The 18209-nt window shown below is 44.2% G+C and overlaps 1 protein-coding gene across 2 annotated transcripts in view; it reads left to right on the forward strand.

Annotated features, from left to right (window-relative positions):
- LOC144826956 (mitochondrial adenyl nucleotide antiporter SLC25A23-like) overlaps window positions 1-18209 on the forward strand; it is a 179054-nt gene that overhangs the window by 71410 nt on the left and 89435 nt on the right. For both annotated transcript variants that reach the window (XM_078685421.1, XM_078685429.1), the window contains one exon: window positions 9171-9329. In XM_078685421.1, coding sequence (XP_078541547.1) covers window positions 9171-9329 — 159 coding nt within the window. The remainder of the gene's footprint in view (window positions 1-9170; window positions 9330-18209) is intronic.

An 18209-nucleotide genomic window follows, 5' to 3' on the forward strand; every position in this document is an offset into this window, starting at 1 on the left:
GCGCTGGAAAGGTTCAAAGATAGCAGGGCAACGGCTAGGTCTTTGGGTCTTCAGTCCAGAGGTTCTGTAATTAAGAGATACAGAGGATTCGGAAGCTCTTCCTTTCGTTCTTACAACAAACCGCAACAGCAGCAGCAATCGCAGAATCCTCTGTACAAGTCATTCAGAGGAAGACAAAGGGCTCGTCCTCGAGGACGTCAAGTTTCCTCCTCTTCCACCCAACCCCTCCTTCCGCAGCAAAGCAGCCCTAGATCCGCCATTCCGGATCATGTTGGTCCTGTAGGGGGTCGGCTTACCCATTTTCTGCGGGATTGGGAATCGGTCACAACGGACCTGTGGGTTCTCAATCTGGTGGAGAATGGGTATGCTCTTCCCTTTCGGGAATTCCCTCCGAATTACCCTCCTTGCCAAGCTTTTTGCAGGAAGAAGTCCTGGCGTTACTGAGAAAAGGTGTGATAGAGGTTGTTCCGGAGCAGGAAAGGGGTCAGGGATGCTACTCCCGTTATTTCCTGATACCCAAGAATGATGGCAGACTTCGTCCAATCTTGGACCTCAGGGTCTTGAACCTCTATCTGAAACAGAAGAAGTTCAAGATGCTCACCCTTGGGCAGGTTCTTCAAGCGCTGCTGGAAGAGGACTGGATGGTGTCAATCGACTTACAGGATGGGCATTTTCATATTCCCATCCTGAAGTCGCTCAGGAAGTATCTCCTTTTCACGGTGGGGTCGCAACATTACCAGTTTGCGGTCCTTCCATTTGGTCTTACTACTGCACCTCGAGTATTCACCTAGGTGATGGCAGTGGTGGCAGCCCATCTCAGAAGGTCAGAGATACCGGTATTCCCTTATCTGGACGACTGGCTGATCAAAGCAGAGTCACCAGAGAAGGTGCTCCATCATCTGCAGATTACAACACAGTTGTTTTACAGGTTGGGTTTCTCGGTAAACGTGCCCAAGTCTCACCTGGTGCCCTCTCAGCGCAACCTGTTCATAGGTGCGGTACTGGATACCACTGTGTGTCGGGCATTCCCTCCTCCACAAAGGATTCTCGACATACAGGAAATGATTCCTTTATTTTACAATGGACCGGTTGTTCCAGTCCTGAAGGTCCTTCGCCTGCTCGGTCTGATGGCTTCCTGCATTCTGTTGCTCAACCATGCACGCTGGCACATGAGGGCACTCCAGTGGTGTCTCCACAGGCAGTTGTATCAGCACAACGGAGATCTCAGGGAGTCAATCAGGATCTCCAGAGAAGCTGCAGCGGATCTATCTTGGTGGAGCGTGGAAGGCAATGTGTCTCAAGGAAAGCCCTTTCATCTGCCTCCATCGGTGGCCACAGTGATAACGGATGCATCCACCCTAGGGTGGGGTGCTCATCTGGGGGACCTGGAGATCAAGGGTCTTTGGTCTCCAGAGGAAAGGTTGCTTGACATCAACCTTCTAGAGTTGCGGCCGATACGTTTAGCGCTCAAGGCCTACCTCCCTTCCCTTCTCGGTCAGTCGGTTCTAGTCCTAACGGACAACACGACCGCGATGTGGTATGTCAACAAGCAGGGAGGAGTGGGGTCGCATTGTCTTTGCAGAGAGGCTCTGCGACTTTGGGCCTGGGTTCAGGACCATCAGATTTGTCCGATGGCAAATCATCTGGCCGAAGTACTGAACGTGCGTGCAGACAGTCTCAGTTAGCAGTTCTCGGCCGACCACGAGTAGAGGCTTCATCCAGAGGTAGTTCGTCACGTCTTTCGGATGTGGGGATCTCCTTGGTGGACCTGTTTGCCACTCATGAGAATGCTGACTGCCCGTCATTCTGCAGTCCCCAGTATCCGATGCACGGGGCCTTGGGGAAGCGTTTCAGATGAGTTGGGGCTCACAACTCCTTTACGCGTTTCCTCCCATACCCTTGATTCCTCGGGTTCTGAGGAAAATTCGCCAAGACCGGGCCCAAGTTATATTGATCGCCCCGGATTGGCCAAGAAGGGTGTGGTACACAGATCTTCTCCACCTCTCCTCGTGCCCGCCGCTCCGTCTCCCTCTCAGGGCAGACCTCCTCTCTCAGATGGGGGGCAGGTTCTACACCCCCACCTCCAGACCTTACACCTTCATGCCTGGAGATTGAACGGAGCAACTGGAATTCTTTTTCTCTCCCACATGATGTGGTGGATATCATCTTATCAGCCGAGCGTCATTCCACCAAGTCTATCTACTCTTATAGGTGGTCCAAATTTGTCTCTTGGTGTGGGGAGAAATCCATTGACACTTTGAAGGCTCGTTTGTCACACATTCTTCAGTTTGGGCTTTCTTTGGCTCAGCAGGGTTTTGCTGTAGCGACAGTCAAAAGTTATCTGTTGTCCTTATCTGCATTCCTTTGTCTGCCGGATCAGCCATCCTTATTTAAGTCTCCTATTGTTTTAAGGTTTTTAAAAGGCCTTACAAATACATTTCCTCCTACTCCTTTTATTGTGCCTCAATGGGACTTAAACCTTGTCCTTACTTTCTTGATGGGATCACCTTTTGAGCCTTTGCACAGGTGTCCCTTGAGGTTGTTATCTTTTAAGACGGTCTTTCTGATTGCGATCACTTAGGCAAGGAGACTAAGTGAGCTTCAAGCTCTCAGTTCGAAGCCCCCATTTTTGACCATTCATGCTGAAAGAATGGTACTTAGGACCAGGGCTGCTTTTCTGCCTAAAGTGGTAACCCCTTTCCATTTGGGGCAGTCTATTACCCTTCCTACCTTTTATCCTCCCCCTCACCCTTCCAAGGAGGAGGAGAGACTTCACCGTTTGGACCCTAAGAGAGCGATGAGCTTCTACTTGGACAGAAACAGAGAGTTCAGAGTTGATGACCAGCTCTTTGTGGGCTTCATTGGCACCAGAAGAGGCAAAGCGGTGCACAAGCGCACGCTGTCAAGGTGGATTGTCTTGTGTACCAAGATATGCTACTCCCTGGCGGGTAAGGAACCTCCTGAAGGTTTGAGAGCTCATTCTACTAGAGCAAGGTCTGCTACATCTGCTTTGTCTAGAGGTGTGCCTGTAGAGGACATTGGTAGAGCGGCAACTTGGGCCTCCCTCCACACTTTCGCGAAGCATTACTGCTTAGATTCCGAAGTGAGGAGGGACGGTCACTTTGCTCGTTCTGTCCTACAAGATTTTCTGGTATAGGAGAGTGGACACCCTCCTCCGGGAGTGGGGACTGCTGTGGGAATCTATTAACAAGCTGAGGAATCCACTGGCAGATGTATCCATCAGAAGAACAAGTTACTTACCTTCGGTAACGCATTTTCTGGTGGATACAGTATCTGCCTGTGGATTCCTCACATGCCCACCCGCCTCCCCGTTGTCCACTATTCTATATTTGCATTAGTGACATTGTTTTAATGTATATATTTTATTGTAAAAGGAAATGTGTTGTTCAAATTGCTTCCCAGCATTGACCACACATTGTGTGTTTATTACTTTGATTATTTGGTACTGTGTACTTTGTGTATATATATATCTACTGTTGTTGGTCCGTCCGTGTGCCTTAAAAGCACGGAAAAAAGGGCGGAACTGATGTCATCACGCCGACGTAGGTCCTTTATGGAGTCAGTGACATCAGCAGAGCCGCGCGCGATGCCGTGCTTCTGTGACGTCGTCCATGTCGGCGTGAAGAGCTACAAAAGAATTTCCGAATGTTGCTGACGCAGGGGATATTCACAAGGTGAGGAATCCACAGGCAGATACTGTATCCACCAGAAAAAGCGTTACCGAAGGTAAGTAACTTGTTCTTCTGGCATACAGTGTCTCAAACTAGAGTGGACAACGCTAAGAGTCACCAACATTTCATATCAGCCGACAGGTTGATTTCCCCTTTTTCTGACCTGTATGAGCCTAAGTAAGATATCCCCCTAGGCTCTCACAGCGCCATAATGCCCTCTAGGGGCTCACCTTGTTATGATAGCTTACAATTTGTTGGCCCAGCTGTCACTTTTAGCTTGGAGGATACTATGAACGCCATCTCTGCGCTAAAAACAGCTTAGGCGCCAGGACCAGATAAAATTCCAAGGGACCTCTTTAAATCAGAACCACAGATTTGGTCACTTTATTTTAATCTCCTTTCTAATGCAATAGCGCGAGGTGAGGTGGGGGGGGGGGGGGGGGAGATACCCGATTCCTGGAGAGGGGCCGAGATTTTTACCATATATAAGAAGTGTGATGCATGCACCCTCGAATTACAGGCCAATCGCCCTAATCGACAATGCCCTGAAGATTTTCGCTAAAGAAATCCTTGACAATTGCTCCAAATGGATAGACACAAATAATATCATGTCAGGTCTCCAAGCTGGGTTTTGCTCTAAGATAAGTACTACGGATCGTATTTCCAGATTCACCCCGCTACACTGGAAATATACCCTACTACATCAGGCAGAATCTTAACGTGGCGTTTGTTGATCTAAGGGCCGCCTTTGATCTCATTCCTCGTGCAAATCTGTGGTCTGTCTTAAATATGATAGATGTCCTGGGGAACTTAATCCATCTTATGTCCCATCTGTATAGTAACAACTTTCCCCAGGTACGGTGTGGGCATGCGGGAGATTTAACTAAACGCATCCCTATACAGCGGGGTGTACGACAAGGGTGTTTCATTGCTCGCACCCTCTTTACCCTCTATATAAATGAAGCGACTGATATCTTGAAGAATTGCAGAAATGATTCCCCTTCACAAAATGGTAATAAAGTACTGATTCTTTTATTTGCAGATGACTCCCTCCACATTTCTAAGACTCCAATGGGTCTCCAGCTCCTTGGTGATAAATGTACAGATTTTTGTGTGTCAAGGGGCTTGGAGCTCAATGCTAATAAAACTAAATATATTGTATTTGGAAAGGGAGCGGTCACAAATTCAATCATACGGGTTGGGGGGGGAAGCAATAGAGAGGGTGAGGAGCTTTGATTATCTAGGAGTTAAGCTAATAGAGAGCCTGAAGTGGAATCATCAGCTAAGGAAAAGTACACTACTACTTGAGCACCGGGCAAATGCTATTAATAGGCTGCATAGGCAAACAAGCTCTCGTGCACATTTTTACAGGCAGTTGGCACAAACGTGGCAGACTACTGATTGTGCCTTCAAGTGACTAGGTAAAATTTTTAACTACTGTTTCATTCTGACAATATTCATTTTATATATAGAGTTGAAAGATAATTTTTGTGTTTTTATGTACGCGTTGCTTAATTTGCACATAGTTCTGCTTAACCTTTGCTCTTAATTTGGACAGAAGTAATCGCTAATGAAAATTCTGAGTAGTATTGTTTTAAAGGAATTGTGTTGTGACATGTCTTAAAATGGTTTTGGGATGTATTTCCGCAATGTTTTGCACATGTGCACTTTTATGGTGGGTGGCTACCGAATAAAGTATATTACTACTGCTACTACTACTATAGTAATGTCCTTGTTCCTCAGTGCCTAGTTTACCCTACACAGAGGAGAATTTGGGCACTAATATTGTATTTAACTTCAGGTCTCTGAGCCCATGAGTGTGCATTTTGCCAGTTGGTGTCTATCTTGTATGTGATACTGAAAATATTTTCTTAGTTAATGGGTTACATTTCCCACAGCTATGGTAGTGGGCTCCATGCCCAGAAAGTGTTTTTTTCTGGCTGGAAAATCACCTTCAAATGGTCTAAAGAGGTTTTTGCCAAAATGCAGCCTACGCTTATGACATCTTACACAACTAAAAAGGCAGTCCTTTGATAAAAGTTTTGTTTGTACACCGTTGTCTACAAGCTAAGATGTAAAAAACACATCGATCAGGCTAATTGGCACAGAGCACCCCAACAAGAAAGCCAGCCTCTGGTGCAGTCGCAAGTTGTGGGCAGGGGGATTCATAAGGTCACCGAAGGGAAGGCGGTGGCACAGTTAACTAAAAGAAAAAAAGTCAAATGTTTGCTAGCCAACTGTGTTTCATTGACGTATAGTGATGGCGGATTTAGATAGACGTGACCTGCATCTCCCTACTGTTCAGTGGTCCATGTTGCCTTCAGGCAAGTAAATTTGTTGGGCCTGAAACATTATCCAGGCAGGTTTCAGTTACTGCCACTAAGTTCAAATTGCTGCTGGCATTAAGGTAACACAACAAGTAGCGGCGCACTGCCTGCCAAATGTTTCCACTAGTAACCTATTGCTGGTATCTAAAGAGGCCATCTTCTAGTTGGTGTCACTCTACACATCGCCTGAAATTATTGAGTAAGCCGAAGGTCTTTAAGGTAGCAAGATAGAACGGAAACAGATCTAAAAACAGATTGTTCATCCTATGATATTAGATGTGGACAAAATGATGAATTTTTCTCCCACTCTTTCGAGCTGCCTGGGGCTCACTCACATTCCTTGGCCTGATTCCCTCCTGGAAAGCATTTGTAGATTTCTCCATATGTTATTTCCATTAATGATAACACAAATATGGTGCTAACTGCTGGATGTCTGACATTAAAACTGGACTTTGTGTTAGCGATAGCCTTGCACAGAGCATCCGCGAACTCCAGTTTTGCTCTTTCTATCCATGGACACTTTCAGAGACCCTTCGGTGCCTTGTACCCACCCGTACAACATATTTCTGTAGTCAAATGTGTATCTGAATCAGAGATTGTGCTCCTGGTGTTGTTATCTAATATTCATTTCGCTGGTCTTCAAGAAAGTCTGCACCATCTGAATGTAAAGGAATGTAGGAGTGTAACCCTGACCTCAGAAAGAAATTCAGCTTCACTTCATTGGTGTGCTCCATATGGGTGCAGAATTAGAACTATGCTTTGGAAAGCACAAGCCCTGTGGCCTCACAGTTAGGTTTTGTCAGTTGTTTCAGAGCGCAAACAAGTGCACTCATTTCTCAGGAGTTGGTTACAAAAGAGAGAACAGATTCTGAGGATCAGAACTGTTACAGGTAAATAACAATTTTCATTCACTGCTTGCCTTTTTGGATTCAGGAAAAGGTGACCTTTGCAAGCGCCACTTGTATAATGGCAAGAACATTGAGTACTTCCTCGCCCTAATGGGATGTGAACTACACACTAGTATGAGGTCTTTTTTTGGGGATCCTAGATCAGTCAAAGATTTCTGGGTAATAACTTTAACCATTAGAAACTCAGACGCAATAACTTGAAACTTCATGAATCTCTTTACTTTGTAAAAGAACACAACTTTCTTAAAGATATGTAAGCTATTCTATGCTCCAGATCTACAAAGAAAACCAGAAGTGCCTAGCAGCATCTGAGCTTGAGCTACAATTGCGAAAGCTTTTCTCGCTCCTAGGCACTAGGAGCCAGATGTACAAAGCAGTTTTTTTGTCACAAGCATTCCGATTCGAAGTTTGCGACCAAAATGGGTTTAGGCGTGTGCTATACGTCCCTTCCAGATAGAAATTCCTAGCCATGAAAGGTTTAGAACTGAAATAGCGTCTGTTTAAGTAGTAACCTATTCATGAAAGGGAAGGGGTCCCTTCAGGACCCTTCCCCTTTGTGAATGTTATAAAAAAAAAATGTTTGGGAGTGGCAGCATGGGCGGCTCCTCAGCAATGACAGAGGAGCGTCGCCCCACTGCTTTCAAGCTGTTCTTAATATCTGTAGGATCTGAATAGCTAGTTAGCCTCGTCACTTCCTGTGTCCAAGGTCCACAGCCTTGGGATTGTCTTCGACTGCAGCCCTAACACGTGACCCTAACTAGTGCTACAGGCAATTGGAGATTTTGCAATTTAGTAAGAGCTCAAACCACTCCATAGGTGGTGTGATCTTGTGCCTTAGGGGACCAAGCCGTTTAAGCTCGTATCGTGTCCTGACGACACTTTATGATCTTTAAAAAATCAATATCACTTTCTGCTCCAGTTTCTCTTCTCTCCACTCAAGGCATAGAATCGCAGACACGCCTTCATTTCAGATCGATTAGACTGTGGTAACATTTTAAAGAGATTTTCTGTGTGACTATGTGTGTACAAGAAAAAAAACAATACTTGGGATATCCTACAAAATTTACCACGTGTTTAATGAAAAAAAGCTATTAAGCAAGAAAAGGTAATGCAAAGCAATTGCAGTTTCAAAAGACCAGAGCGTCGCCCTTCATCAGCTGGAGCATGTAATTCAACAATCTGCACATTTTCAATTATATTTATAAAAAAATGTCTAAATACAAGTGAATGGATGCAAGAATGTGAAAAAAAGGAAACTAACTGAAAGCTATTAATGAGCAGGTGCCAGTATCTTTTTGTGAGACATAATGTGAGAAGACCAGGCAGACAGATAAAGTTAATACTAACAGAAACTGACTCTACTGTCTGAAACCCTTGCTTCCTTGTACCAACTTCAGAACAGGACTACGCTTTACTAGCATGATTTAGCAAATGTGCAGTTGTACAACAGGAAATTCTAGGGCTACCTTACATTTAAATACAAAAGAATGCACATAAATACTAAGATTTTAGTTGTTTTAAGCTGATATACAAAGGAAATAATGTAATAATGAAATGTAACAGTGCATGTTAGTGCGCGCTTGAGCAGTGCCATTTTCTGAGTACACGTGTGCATTGAGGCGCGTATATGGGTAAATCCACTTTCTCACTCCAGTTATTCCAAAATGTGGCAAACCCAAACAAGGAACCGAGTCTCTGCATTCAAATGAATCCCCTCCGCTCTCTGTGATCGGCCCTTACCGTTCCTGCCCTTCAGAATCAGATTTAAGATGGCTAAACACCCTTACCTCAGCTGAGACGCAGACCTCCAATCTGCAAATCCAGCATATTCCCTCAAGGGCACCACGTAAGGCCCCAAGAGCTTGTCAGACTGCTATACACAAACATGTTACGCCCTGCTTGAGGAGGGTGTGCATTGTCACCTAGTGTGCTGAGAGGTTTCACCCTACCGCGAGACGGCAGTCATTCCTAAGTGCATCTTCAGTGGTGTTTGCATAGTAAGGCATTGTGACATGTTTTAATCAGTTGTGCTCAGGTAGTGGCAGTTAGTGGACACCCAGCAATGAGAATGTGTCCACCGGTGAGCTTAGGGACCTAAGATTGGAAACTGGGAAAGTCCTCTCAATTTCTTTGACCTAACTGCTGATATTGACATTGCCTGATATAGCAGGCTCTGGGCACTGGCACATGTTTGTAGAGGTGTAAATTGAGCCAACTCCTAACACTGCCATCTTTGCTCTCAGGTTCTGGACATCGGCGAGAATCTGACCGTGCCTGATGAATTCTCAGTGAAGGAGAAGAAGACTGGTATGTGGTGGAAACAGCTGATGGCTGGCGCGATGGCAGGCGCCGTCTCCAGAACTGGCACCGCACCACTGGACCGGCTCAAGGTCTTCATGCAGGTAAACCTCTGTCTACACACCTTTCATTGCTCTTCCAGTCTATACTAGCGTCCTACTTTGTTACCAGGTGCCCCGTGCAATTTATTTTATTTTAGTGGCTATTATGTCTTAGTTTGCGTCACATTAAATGTTGCCTTTTGCAATAATGTCTTGTCGCATGGAGTTCCTTGCATTCTGCCATGTACAGTGCTGCCTCTTTACATTTAGGAACCTTTACTTTCTACACTGCAGAATGTTGCATGGTTTTATATAGCGATCCTTACATTCTGCCATGTGGGATGCCACCTTGTATGACTGTGCTGCATGGAATCTACTTCTACCACGTTTCATGATCGCTTCTCGTCATTGAATGTTTCCTTATGCTAGGTTGTATTTTCTCTTTTGCCTCATCAAATGTCTCTTATGCCAGCTATAATCTTAGAACAGTGTGGATGTTTTTTCTTCCACGGTGTGAGTTCCTGCTCCTCACACATTGCGGATTTATGACCTTTCCAGAGTGTTGGCTCTTGGTGATCGACAGTGTGGGTCGTCGACCATTCAGCGCCGTGAGCTCATAACTCTTTTACAGTGTGGATTGTTGTCCCTTCCATAGTAAGGTCTATTGTCCTTTCCATGATGTAGGCTTTACACCTACAGTGTGGGCAGGGCTGTCACAAGGGGAGGGCAGTCGTGAGCCGTTGTCCCAGGCAATCTGCATTTTCAGACCCCATTCTCCTTTTTCAACGTGTTTGTAGATTTCACAGAGCAGAAGGCCTAACCTGCTACTTAATGCAGCTAACACAGCACCTACACTTGGTGGTGCCAAATACTGTGTTTTCTGTTTCACCGGAGTACACGTTTTCTGAATATTGACCTGCTCCTTTGACCAAAATACGCAACAAAAATTGTTGCTGGCACCACAAAACCTTCTGACATGTATGTTGTACAGTTGATGGCTGACATGGAGTTTACATGATGCTGTGGGCGTGATCTTGTTTGTGCCCATGTTCATGACCGAGTACCTGTATTCCAGGGTACCTTCTTATATCACAGTGCCTGATAACCAGTTAAATGCCAGTATCCCACTGTTCATAGTCAAGGGTAGTGCTTACGTCCCAGGGTCCATGTCTAGGACCATGCCTAGGACCTGGTGCTTCAGTGTCCATGTCTGAGCCTCCTTGTACCTTTGACAGTATTCCAGATTTCTTGACCCCCCCCCTCCCCACCCACCCCATATTCCCTCGTCAGACCAATTTCTGTATCTTACCCACTCCACCAACACAAATTAGGCCTGTTAATCTAGGCATATTTTGACTATGTTATGCTGGGAGGGATAAAGAGCAGCCGACTAGACAAGCCTATGCTTTCCAAACTTAAGGGAAACAAAGGTACCAGGGGGCCAGCTCACATGTCTCAGGAAAAGTGCAAACCCTACATTGGATAACAACAGCAAATTGCTTCCAAACAGAACTGGAAACCTACTCTGTGTACTGGTATCCAACCCCAAGTATACACTGTGTGAGAAAGTTTCTTCACTGCGTGGCTGTTTGAAGAGCGCTGATGGTGTGTGAGTTAGCAGATCAGCAGCTGTTTTTCAACTCGCCTATTTGATCATCTCTACTTTCTATATCTCCTATCCTTCCTCTTCCCTGATCTCGCTGCACATAAGAAAACACCGGAGCCGTGGCCACAATAGCAAAACCTGTTTATTTTGTCTAGGTCCGGACGTCTATCGGAGTTACATCACTCCTTTCTCACGGGTGTATATATATATACACAAAAAGAAAACACGAGAAACAGAAAAGCAGTACAGGTTGTTATAGTCTGTTTTCTATTTCTAATGTGACTTGCAAAGGAAGGTTAGTAAAAGGTGGGTTTGAGGTTAGGAAGGCCGTTGTAAATTTTTACCAAGAAAGGAAGTTGCGTTGCTAAGTCAGACTTGCAAATGCTTTTGTATTGTTGGGTTTATCTAGCACTCTATGACCATAAAGAGGTCACAAAGCACTCCAGCGTTCACAGTGAAAATTACAAGGAAACCAGTTTGACAGAAAGTGATCAGCAGAACTGGTTTCACCGGGTTTGTTTTTCTCCAAAATCACCTACAGCCATCCTTTTCCTGCAGGTATCCTTCATGTTTCTGTCTTTAAGGCTGTACTTTTCATGCTGTGCACCAGTTGCTTCACTCCCCTTATTACCTCATTTGGTTTCTCTTTACCTCCCTGCAAAAACACATTTGCCTTTTCTTCCTCTTTTCCTCAACTCCACACACAAATCAGCAATTGTCTTACAGCTGTACATCACCGGATGTTCATTGTTCTCTTGGCTTCACTCATCTAGCACTGATCTTTTATACTTTCCAGCCACTTCCACACCTACTTTCCATTTGTACCCTTTACTATTCCTATTCCTCACAATGACGTATGCCCCCATCACTCAGAAACCTTGAAGAATTCTTCCACAGAAGGATAGGCCTAAACTTCTTAATAACTACAACTGCTGCCAGATTCCAGTGGCTCAGTATTAGATACATTAATTCTAGTTTCCCATTCCATGCCACCAAGTCACCCATACAATACTAGTCATGAATGTGCCTGGTCTTGCATAGAGACCTGCAAAGCCTTCGTCCCCGTTAAAAGTATCAGATTTGTTAAACCAGTGCTATTAATCTTTCACACTATCAACCCTTCTCTTATCTTGCTGATAGCTGGTAGATGTGCCAGCTACAGAGTTCATTCAGGCTCCTCGCACCAATTTCCAAGGCAGTTCATGGCCTATCTCTTCCCCTTTACCTTGCCAGCTCTTTCTTCTGGTATTCTTTCACTCAGTCACTCTGCTCACCTTTACATCCTCTTTTTTCCTAGACCCTTCTTTACTCCATGCTGCTACTGCTCATTCTATGCACAGTGCCTCCACCTCAAAGGGACACTTATACAACAAGGGTCACTCTCTCCTCATCAGTTTTCAACACTTTTCTCTAATCCCTTCTTGTCACCCTGATACTCACGAATACAACCCGCCCGCTGACCTGCTATCCGTTAAGCTCCCAGAGTTCCATAACACTCTTGGGTTGACCACATGGGACACTGAAGCAACCCTTCCACCTCTTCACATACGGAAACATCTTGCATCAGTCAATTTAAATATGTAAATGACTTTGGTGTTATGCAGTTAGTTGATTGTCTCTTCCATCACCTCTCAAAATTTGACTTAATGCCCTGGTTACTTACCAATAATATTCATTATCCTTAGTCTTTAACATCCTCGTCGCAATCATTACATGTGGGGTGGAACCCACATCCTGGCGCGACAAAAACCAGGAAGTAGATATGCTATGAGCTGAACCCCAATGTTTAGTATAAAGCATAGCCTATCCATAACGTTTCCTGTATATAGCAAACCCAACCTGAGGCCAGCAGTTCTAGAGAGACAGGGCCGGCAGTAATCACTATGATGAGGATATTAAGGACTAAGCTTAATTAAGATTACCTGCGTGTACCAATCATCCGTACAAAAAAGATCTCTATTATACTGAAATCTAAATCCTTTAATAAGGGAAAAGCAAAAAGTCAAGACAAAAGATTTTTTTTTTAGATCATCAGTCGGTTAACTAAGGCATCACTGATTTCCATACACTCTGTACAAAACTTAAACTAGCAATTCTCAAACCTTGAATTCTATAATGTTTTAGAAAAGTGTGAGGCACTCCCATGTGCTTGCTCTGCAAATGTCTGTCAAAGAAGTTCCATTGAATTAAGACAACAAAGCTGCAACACCACTGGTTGATCTAGCTATGGTCCGATCAAACAGGGATACCTTAGCAGTCTCATAAGCAGTTTCAGTTGTCTCTTTAATCCATCTGCTTGTAGAAATCTTGGAAGTTTTATTTCCCTGATTTGAACCACCAAAAATAATAAACAAATGATCAAATATCCTATGCTTAGAATTGGTGGTTTGCATAGTAGGGCTCCCATTCAATCAATTCTTCTCGCTGTGATTAGCAGTACAAGACAAACAACTTTTAAAGTCTAGAATTTTAATTCAACTGAATTAAGAGGTTGGAAAGTAAACCATCGCAATAACTTGAGAACTAAAGCCAAGTCCCACGGTCAGAAGAAAGAACAAACAACAGTTCTGGATACAGTAAAACTCTTAAAGGAGTCTAAATCAAAGATTTCCATTCTCAGTAAAACCTCCCCAAGGTTCACAAAAGACATTAATACCTGCCCATTGTGCCCCCCAGAGCCCTTAAGGTGGTGACTGTTAATCCTTTGTTAAAACCCTCAAACAAGAACTAATGCACCAGTTAATTCCACAATTTACAGCAAGAAACATTCTTTTAAGAACACCACTTCTGAAACATTCCAATGTCTTGAATAAGATTTTACTATCAGGGTGGGGGTGTCTAGACAGTTGAATAGCTAGGAACTAAAGTTTACAAAAAGTGATGGCTAGAAAGCTTGAATTAATCTCAAGCACACTGGTATTTACTCGACTACATCCCAGTCCATCGTTATTTTGCACATCAGGCTACCTCAGTTTGGACCCAGATTAATGCAAATCAGTCTTGACCCTGATACAACGGGAATCGTCCGGCCTGAGCTTCCAAGTCACATCCTCCCTGAACCGGAACAGGGGCAACCTACGATTGGTTTCACCTTTGTTCTGGGGTCATCGGCCCAATATAGCTTGGATCTCCAGTATTAAATCTTTCATAGATTCACATACTTTAATCTTCCCCTTCATCATAGTGGGAGCCCCAATGTATTTAAAACAAGCAGTCTCATGTAAATACATTAAAAGACATAGAGAAAGCAATTGACATTGTTAACAAATTCACATTGTTTTAATGGACCCAAACTTTAGCCAATGAGAGGCAAGACCCTGGACCACTCTTTCCCTGCAGAGCCACCATTCCTCAGATTTTCTAACCGCAGGTCGTGTGTAAGGGAGTCCTTCAGAGCTTGGCTCAGTTTGTTACAGTTGTGAACTTTTGACCCTCCTTTCTCTTCTCAAAATATGCATCAGATACAACTCTGAGGTACTGCCTTTTCAATATTTTATCAAGTATGTCTGAAAAATCCATGAAAAGACTTTTCAGGCCATGCAAATCCTGTGGCAAGCCCTAACTTTTAAATGAAGATCCTCTCAAAGAGTGCCTATACTGTCTGCATCTCTGCATCCCAACCATAAACCAAAGGATTACAAGCACTGCAGAACTTTTTCTGCCAAGAGACTTACGAACAGAGAAGCCAGGCTTCTACTATGGCTTCAGAGGAAAAAGTCCAGATCAGACTGGCTCTGATGAAGAGGAAAGTCCAAAATGTTCCCCACTTGAGGGAAAGTGCAAAAATGAGGGTTCTAGCTCATATGCTAAGGACTCAAACCCATCTAGTATTGCTGAAAAAACATCTGATAAATCAACCTCTAAAGACTCTTCTAGTCAGTCACCGAAAAGGTCTGCTGCTTCTTCTGTTCCAGTCACACCTCAGAAGGATTCGACAGCAGTACCAGGGTTAACAAAAACATTGTCGTCCATATTTTCACTGTCGTCAATATTTACATCGGCTGCTCCTTCAGTGACCATGGTCACCTCTACCACATCAATGACTGCTTCGTCGACAACGGTTTTCAAACCCCGTCACCGATGTTAGTTGCAGTAGCCATTTCCATTCAGAAGAAGATCCTCCTACCGTCTATGAGCCCATCAACGAAACAAAAAAAATGGCACTGTTGACAGAAGGTGCATCAGCACAATTGAGACCAGATATCACTTAAGGTCTTCCCTCTGCCTCCGGCTCACTTGCTAGACATAGAAGAGTCTGGTTACGAAGAACATTTCGGCCTGGCTTTTAGCCCTTCTCAATTGTGGGCAAAATGCCAAGAGTCAGAGGATGACTTAGATCATGACAGGGACACTTCTCCTTACCTGGAAAGGGGTTTCTCAATCACTACTCGACAGTCACTCATTTCCCACAGATATAATACTTTCCAGGAGAACTATCCCTATCAAGACCAAGATGATGAACTCCAGATTTCGAGGAAAGACACTATTTCGGTGCCCATTTTCTTGGTCTCTGATCTGAGGCACATGATCAATGACTATTATAAGCGCTTCTCTGAGTCAGCAGTGCCAGTTTCTCTTCTTCTGGCCGAAGCACATGTGCAGTACGCAACGCTTCGACCTAAAAGTCCTGCACCTCTGTGCACACAAGACTCCAGGGTAGTATTTCCTCCCATTACCATCAGAGACGATTACATTAAGAGTGATCCAGATGACCAGCCTGAAGAGGGTGAAATTCTTCAGGATCTAGGAACTGTGGGTAAAAAAAGGGATGATTATGTAGCTTCATCTTCACCGTCACCAGCAAGTTCCCCTCCTGAGTACATCGGTGGGTTTCATGAGCTACTGGAGCATGCATAAAAGGTATTTTATCTGCCTCTCCCGTGAAAACAAACAGCTTTTTTTCTGGATGATTTTAAAGACTATGCAATAAAGTCAGTCAGATCGAAACATAATGTCAACTACATATGGAAAGAAGGCCTGAAGTTAATTAAAAATCCATCTTCTACCATTGCTGTAGTCCCACGTATGGACCAAAAGTACAAAGCACCAGACTTTTCACCCGCCTGCATTATAAGACACCCACGTCCTGATTTGGTGATAATGCAGGCTACTCAAATGCCTTCCAGGAATCTATCTGCCCCTTGGTCATCGCCTCCAGACAAGGAAGGAGAAAAACTTGACAATATTGGTAAGCATTTTGCAGCTATGTTAGCCACTTCCATCAGGGCTTCAAATGCTTTAGCCATTTTGAGTCGTTACGATCGCCAAATGTGGTCCGACTTCTCATCTCTTTTGGAGCATTTCATAGAGGATAAGAAAAAGGAGGTAAGAGAAATCTTACAAAAGGGTTCCAAATCGTCCTCGAGATTATTGACACAGTCATGGACATCTCATCCATTGCTTTCTGGCAGATGGTGGGTGTTTCAGTTCTGCACTGTCAGGGCTGTTTGAAGGCCACCTCGTTCTGCCCTGAAGTTCAAACTAAAATTATGGACATCACCTTTTTTAACACATATTTTATTCATTTTCAGGTTTTTAATATGCCCAATACATCTTTTGCTTTGAGTACATTTTCAGTTTAACAGGTATCTACTGCGATATTTCCATTCCTCTATTACATATACATAATATCGGATATATTCATGTTGCTGTACTCCTCCACTCAAGTCTATATAGTGAAATAATACATACATATATCAGGACAAGCATTTTTGGTAAACGACTTGTTTAACTCCAACCCCCCCCCCCTCCTTTTAAAACAGAACAACTAAATAGAAACCACTATGGTCTGAATGCCTGTTTCGTGTATGATATCCATATGAAATGATAGTAATGGAATGAGGGGGGGGCGGGCGGGCAGGGACGTACCCTCAAACCAGTAATTGATGACAATACATTTAACATACGCTATTACATTCAATGCGGTTAAAGCCATGGGAGGGGAGCATTCACTCATTCTCCCTGATCAGCTGTAGTATTTATTTTGAACTGTTCTACCAAATGGGCCCACTCCATTTTAATCCTTTTTTTCCTAAGTCCCCTGTACTCCTCGCGCTGTAGCGCTTCCCTTTCGGCAGTAACCCACTTGAGGACTTCTTCTCTCCACACTCACTCTCGCGGCGCTCCGTGAGATTTCCATTGTTGCGTGATCAATCTCTTGGCCAATATTAAGGAAAGCCTCGTAAAGCGGCGCAGTACCTTCACCTTTTTGGGGAGCAGGGAAAGACCCATGAGATAGGCCTCAAGAGTGGACCAAGAAGAGTGCTTGGATATTTGGGTTGGGCCAGTGTAACCTCATTCCAAAACCCCTTCAAGGAGGGACAGGCCCACATCATGTGGATGAAATCAGAATCCGATCGACAGCACCTAGGGCAGTATGAGAAAGCAGTTGGGTACATTGATTGTATCGTCCGTGGTGTTAGATAAGCCTTGTGCAAAATTAGTAGCTGTATGAATTTAAGTTGAACATTGCGAGATACTCACTTGGTATACTCTTGAACCATTGCCCATTCCCTATCAATGAGCTCCCTTTGATGGGAACATTTTATTTGGCATACATGTGGATGAAGCTCTTCAGACCATCAAGGCAGACACGGAAACAGTGTGCTCCCATGGAATGCTGCAACAGAGGCATTTTCAGCCTTTTCGAAGCGGAAGAGGCCAATATGATCAAAGACCTTCATATCAATCTTACAGATACCAACCATATACTCAGCAATGTTGTTGTTGCCCAGTGTACTGGGATCAATAACAGCAGTACAAGTGTTCCTCATCGTTTTACTCGAGACAGCCAGCGCATGCAAGGAGACAGTGATGTTCCTCGAGCACCAGTCACCTCGTACCTGCATCAAACCTCAAACTATAGTCTCTCCATTTATCATCAATAGGAGAGCATCATCACAGGCAAATGAGTGTTAAACATTATACATCAGGGTCACACGCTAGAATTTGTTCAAAACCCCTTTACCATCCACCTCCAAAAAAAGCATCAACACCTCTCTCTCCTGAAACAGGAAGCATCTCTGCTTCTCTCGAAGGGGGCCATAGAAGAAGTTCCTTTCCGACAGCATGGCAAAGGTTTCTATTCAAACCTCTTCCACATTAAGAAAAAGTCTGGGGAATGGAGACAGGTCGTGGACCTCAGACAGCTAAACAAATATAGCAAGAAACAACCTGTCAGAATGCTGCCACTCTGATTCTGTTGCTACTCAACAAAGGGGACATCTCTTGATCTCTTCGATGCATATTTCCCCATTTACATTCATGTGTAGTATCGACGGTACCTGAGGTTCAAGGTGGCAGGGTGCCACTACCAGTTCAAAGTTCTTCCTTTTGGC

Source organism: Lissotriton helveticus, chromosome 1_1 (assembly GCF_964261635.1).
Source record: "Lissotriton helveticus chromosome 1_1, aLisHel1.1, whole genome shotgun sequence".
Lineage (NCBI taxonomy): Eukaryota > Metazoa > Chordata > Amphibia > Caudata > Salamandridae > Lissotriton > Lissotriton helveticus.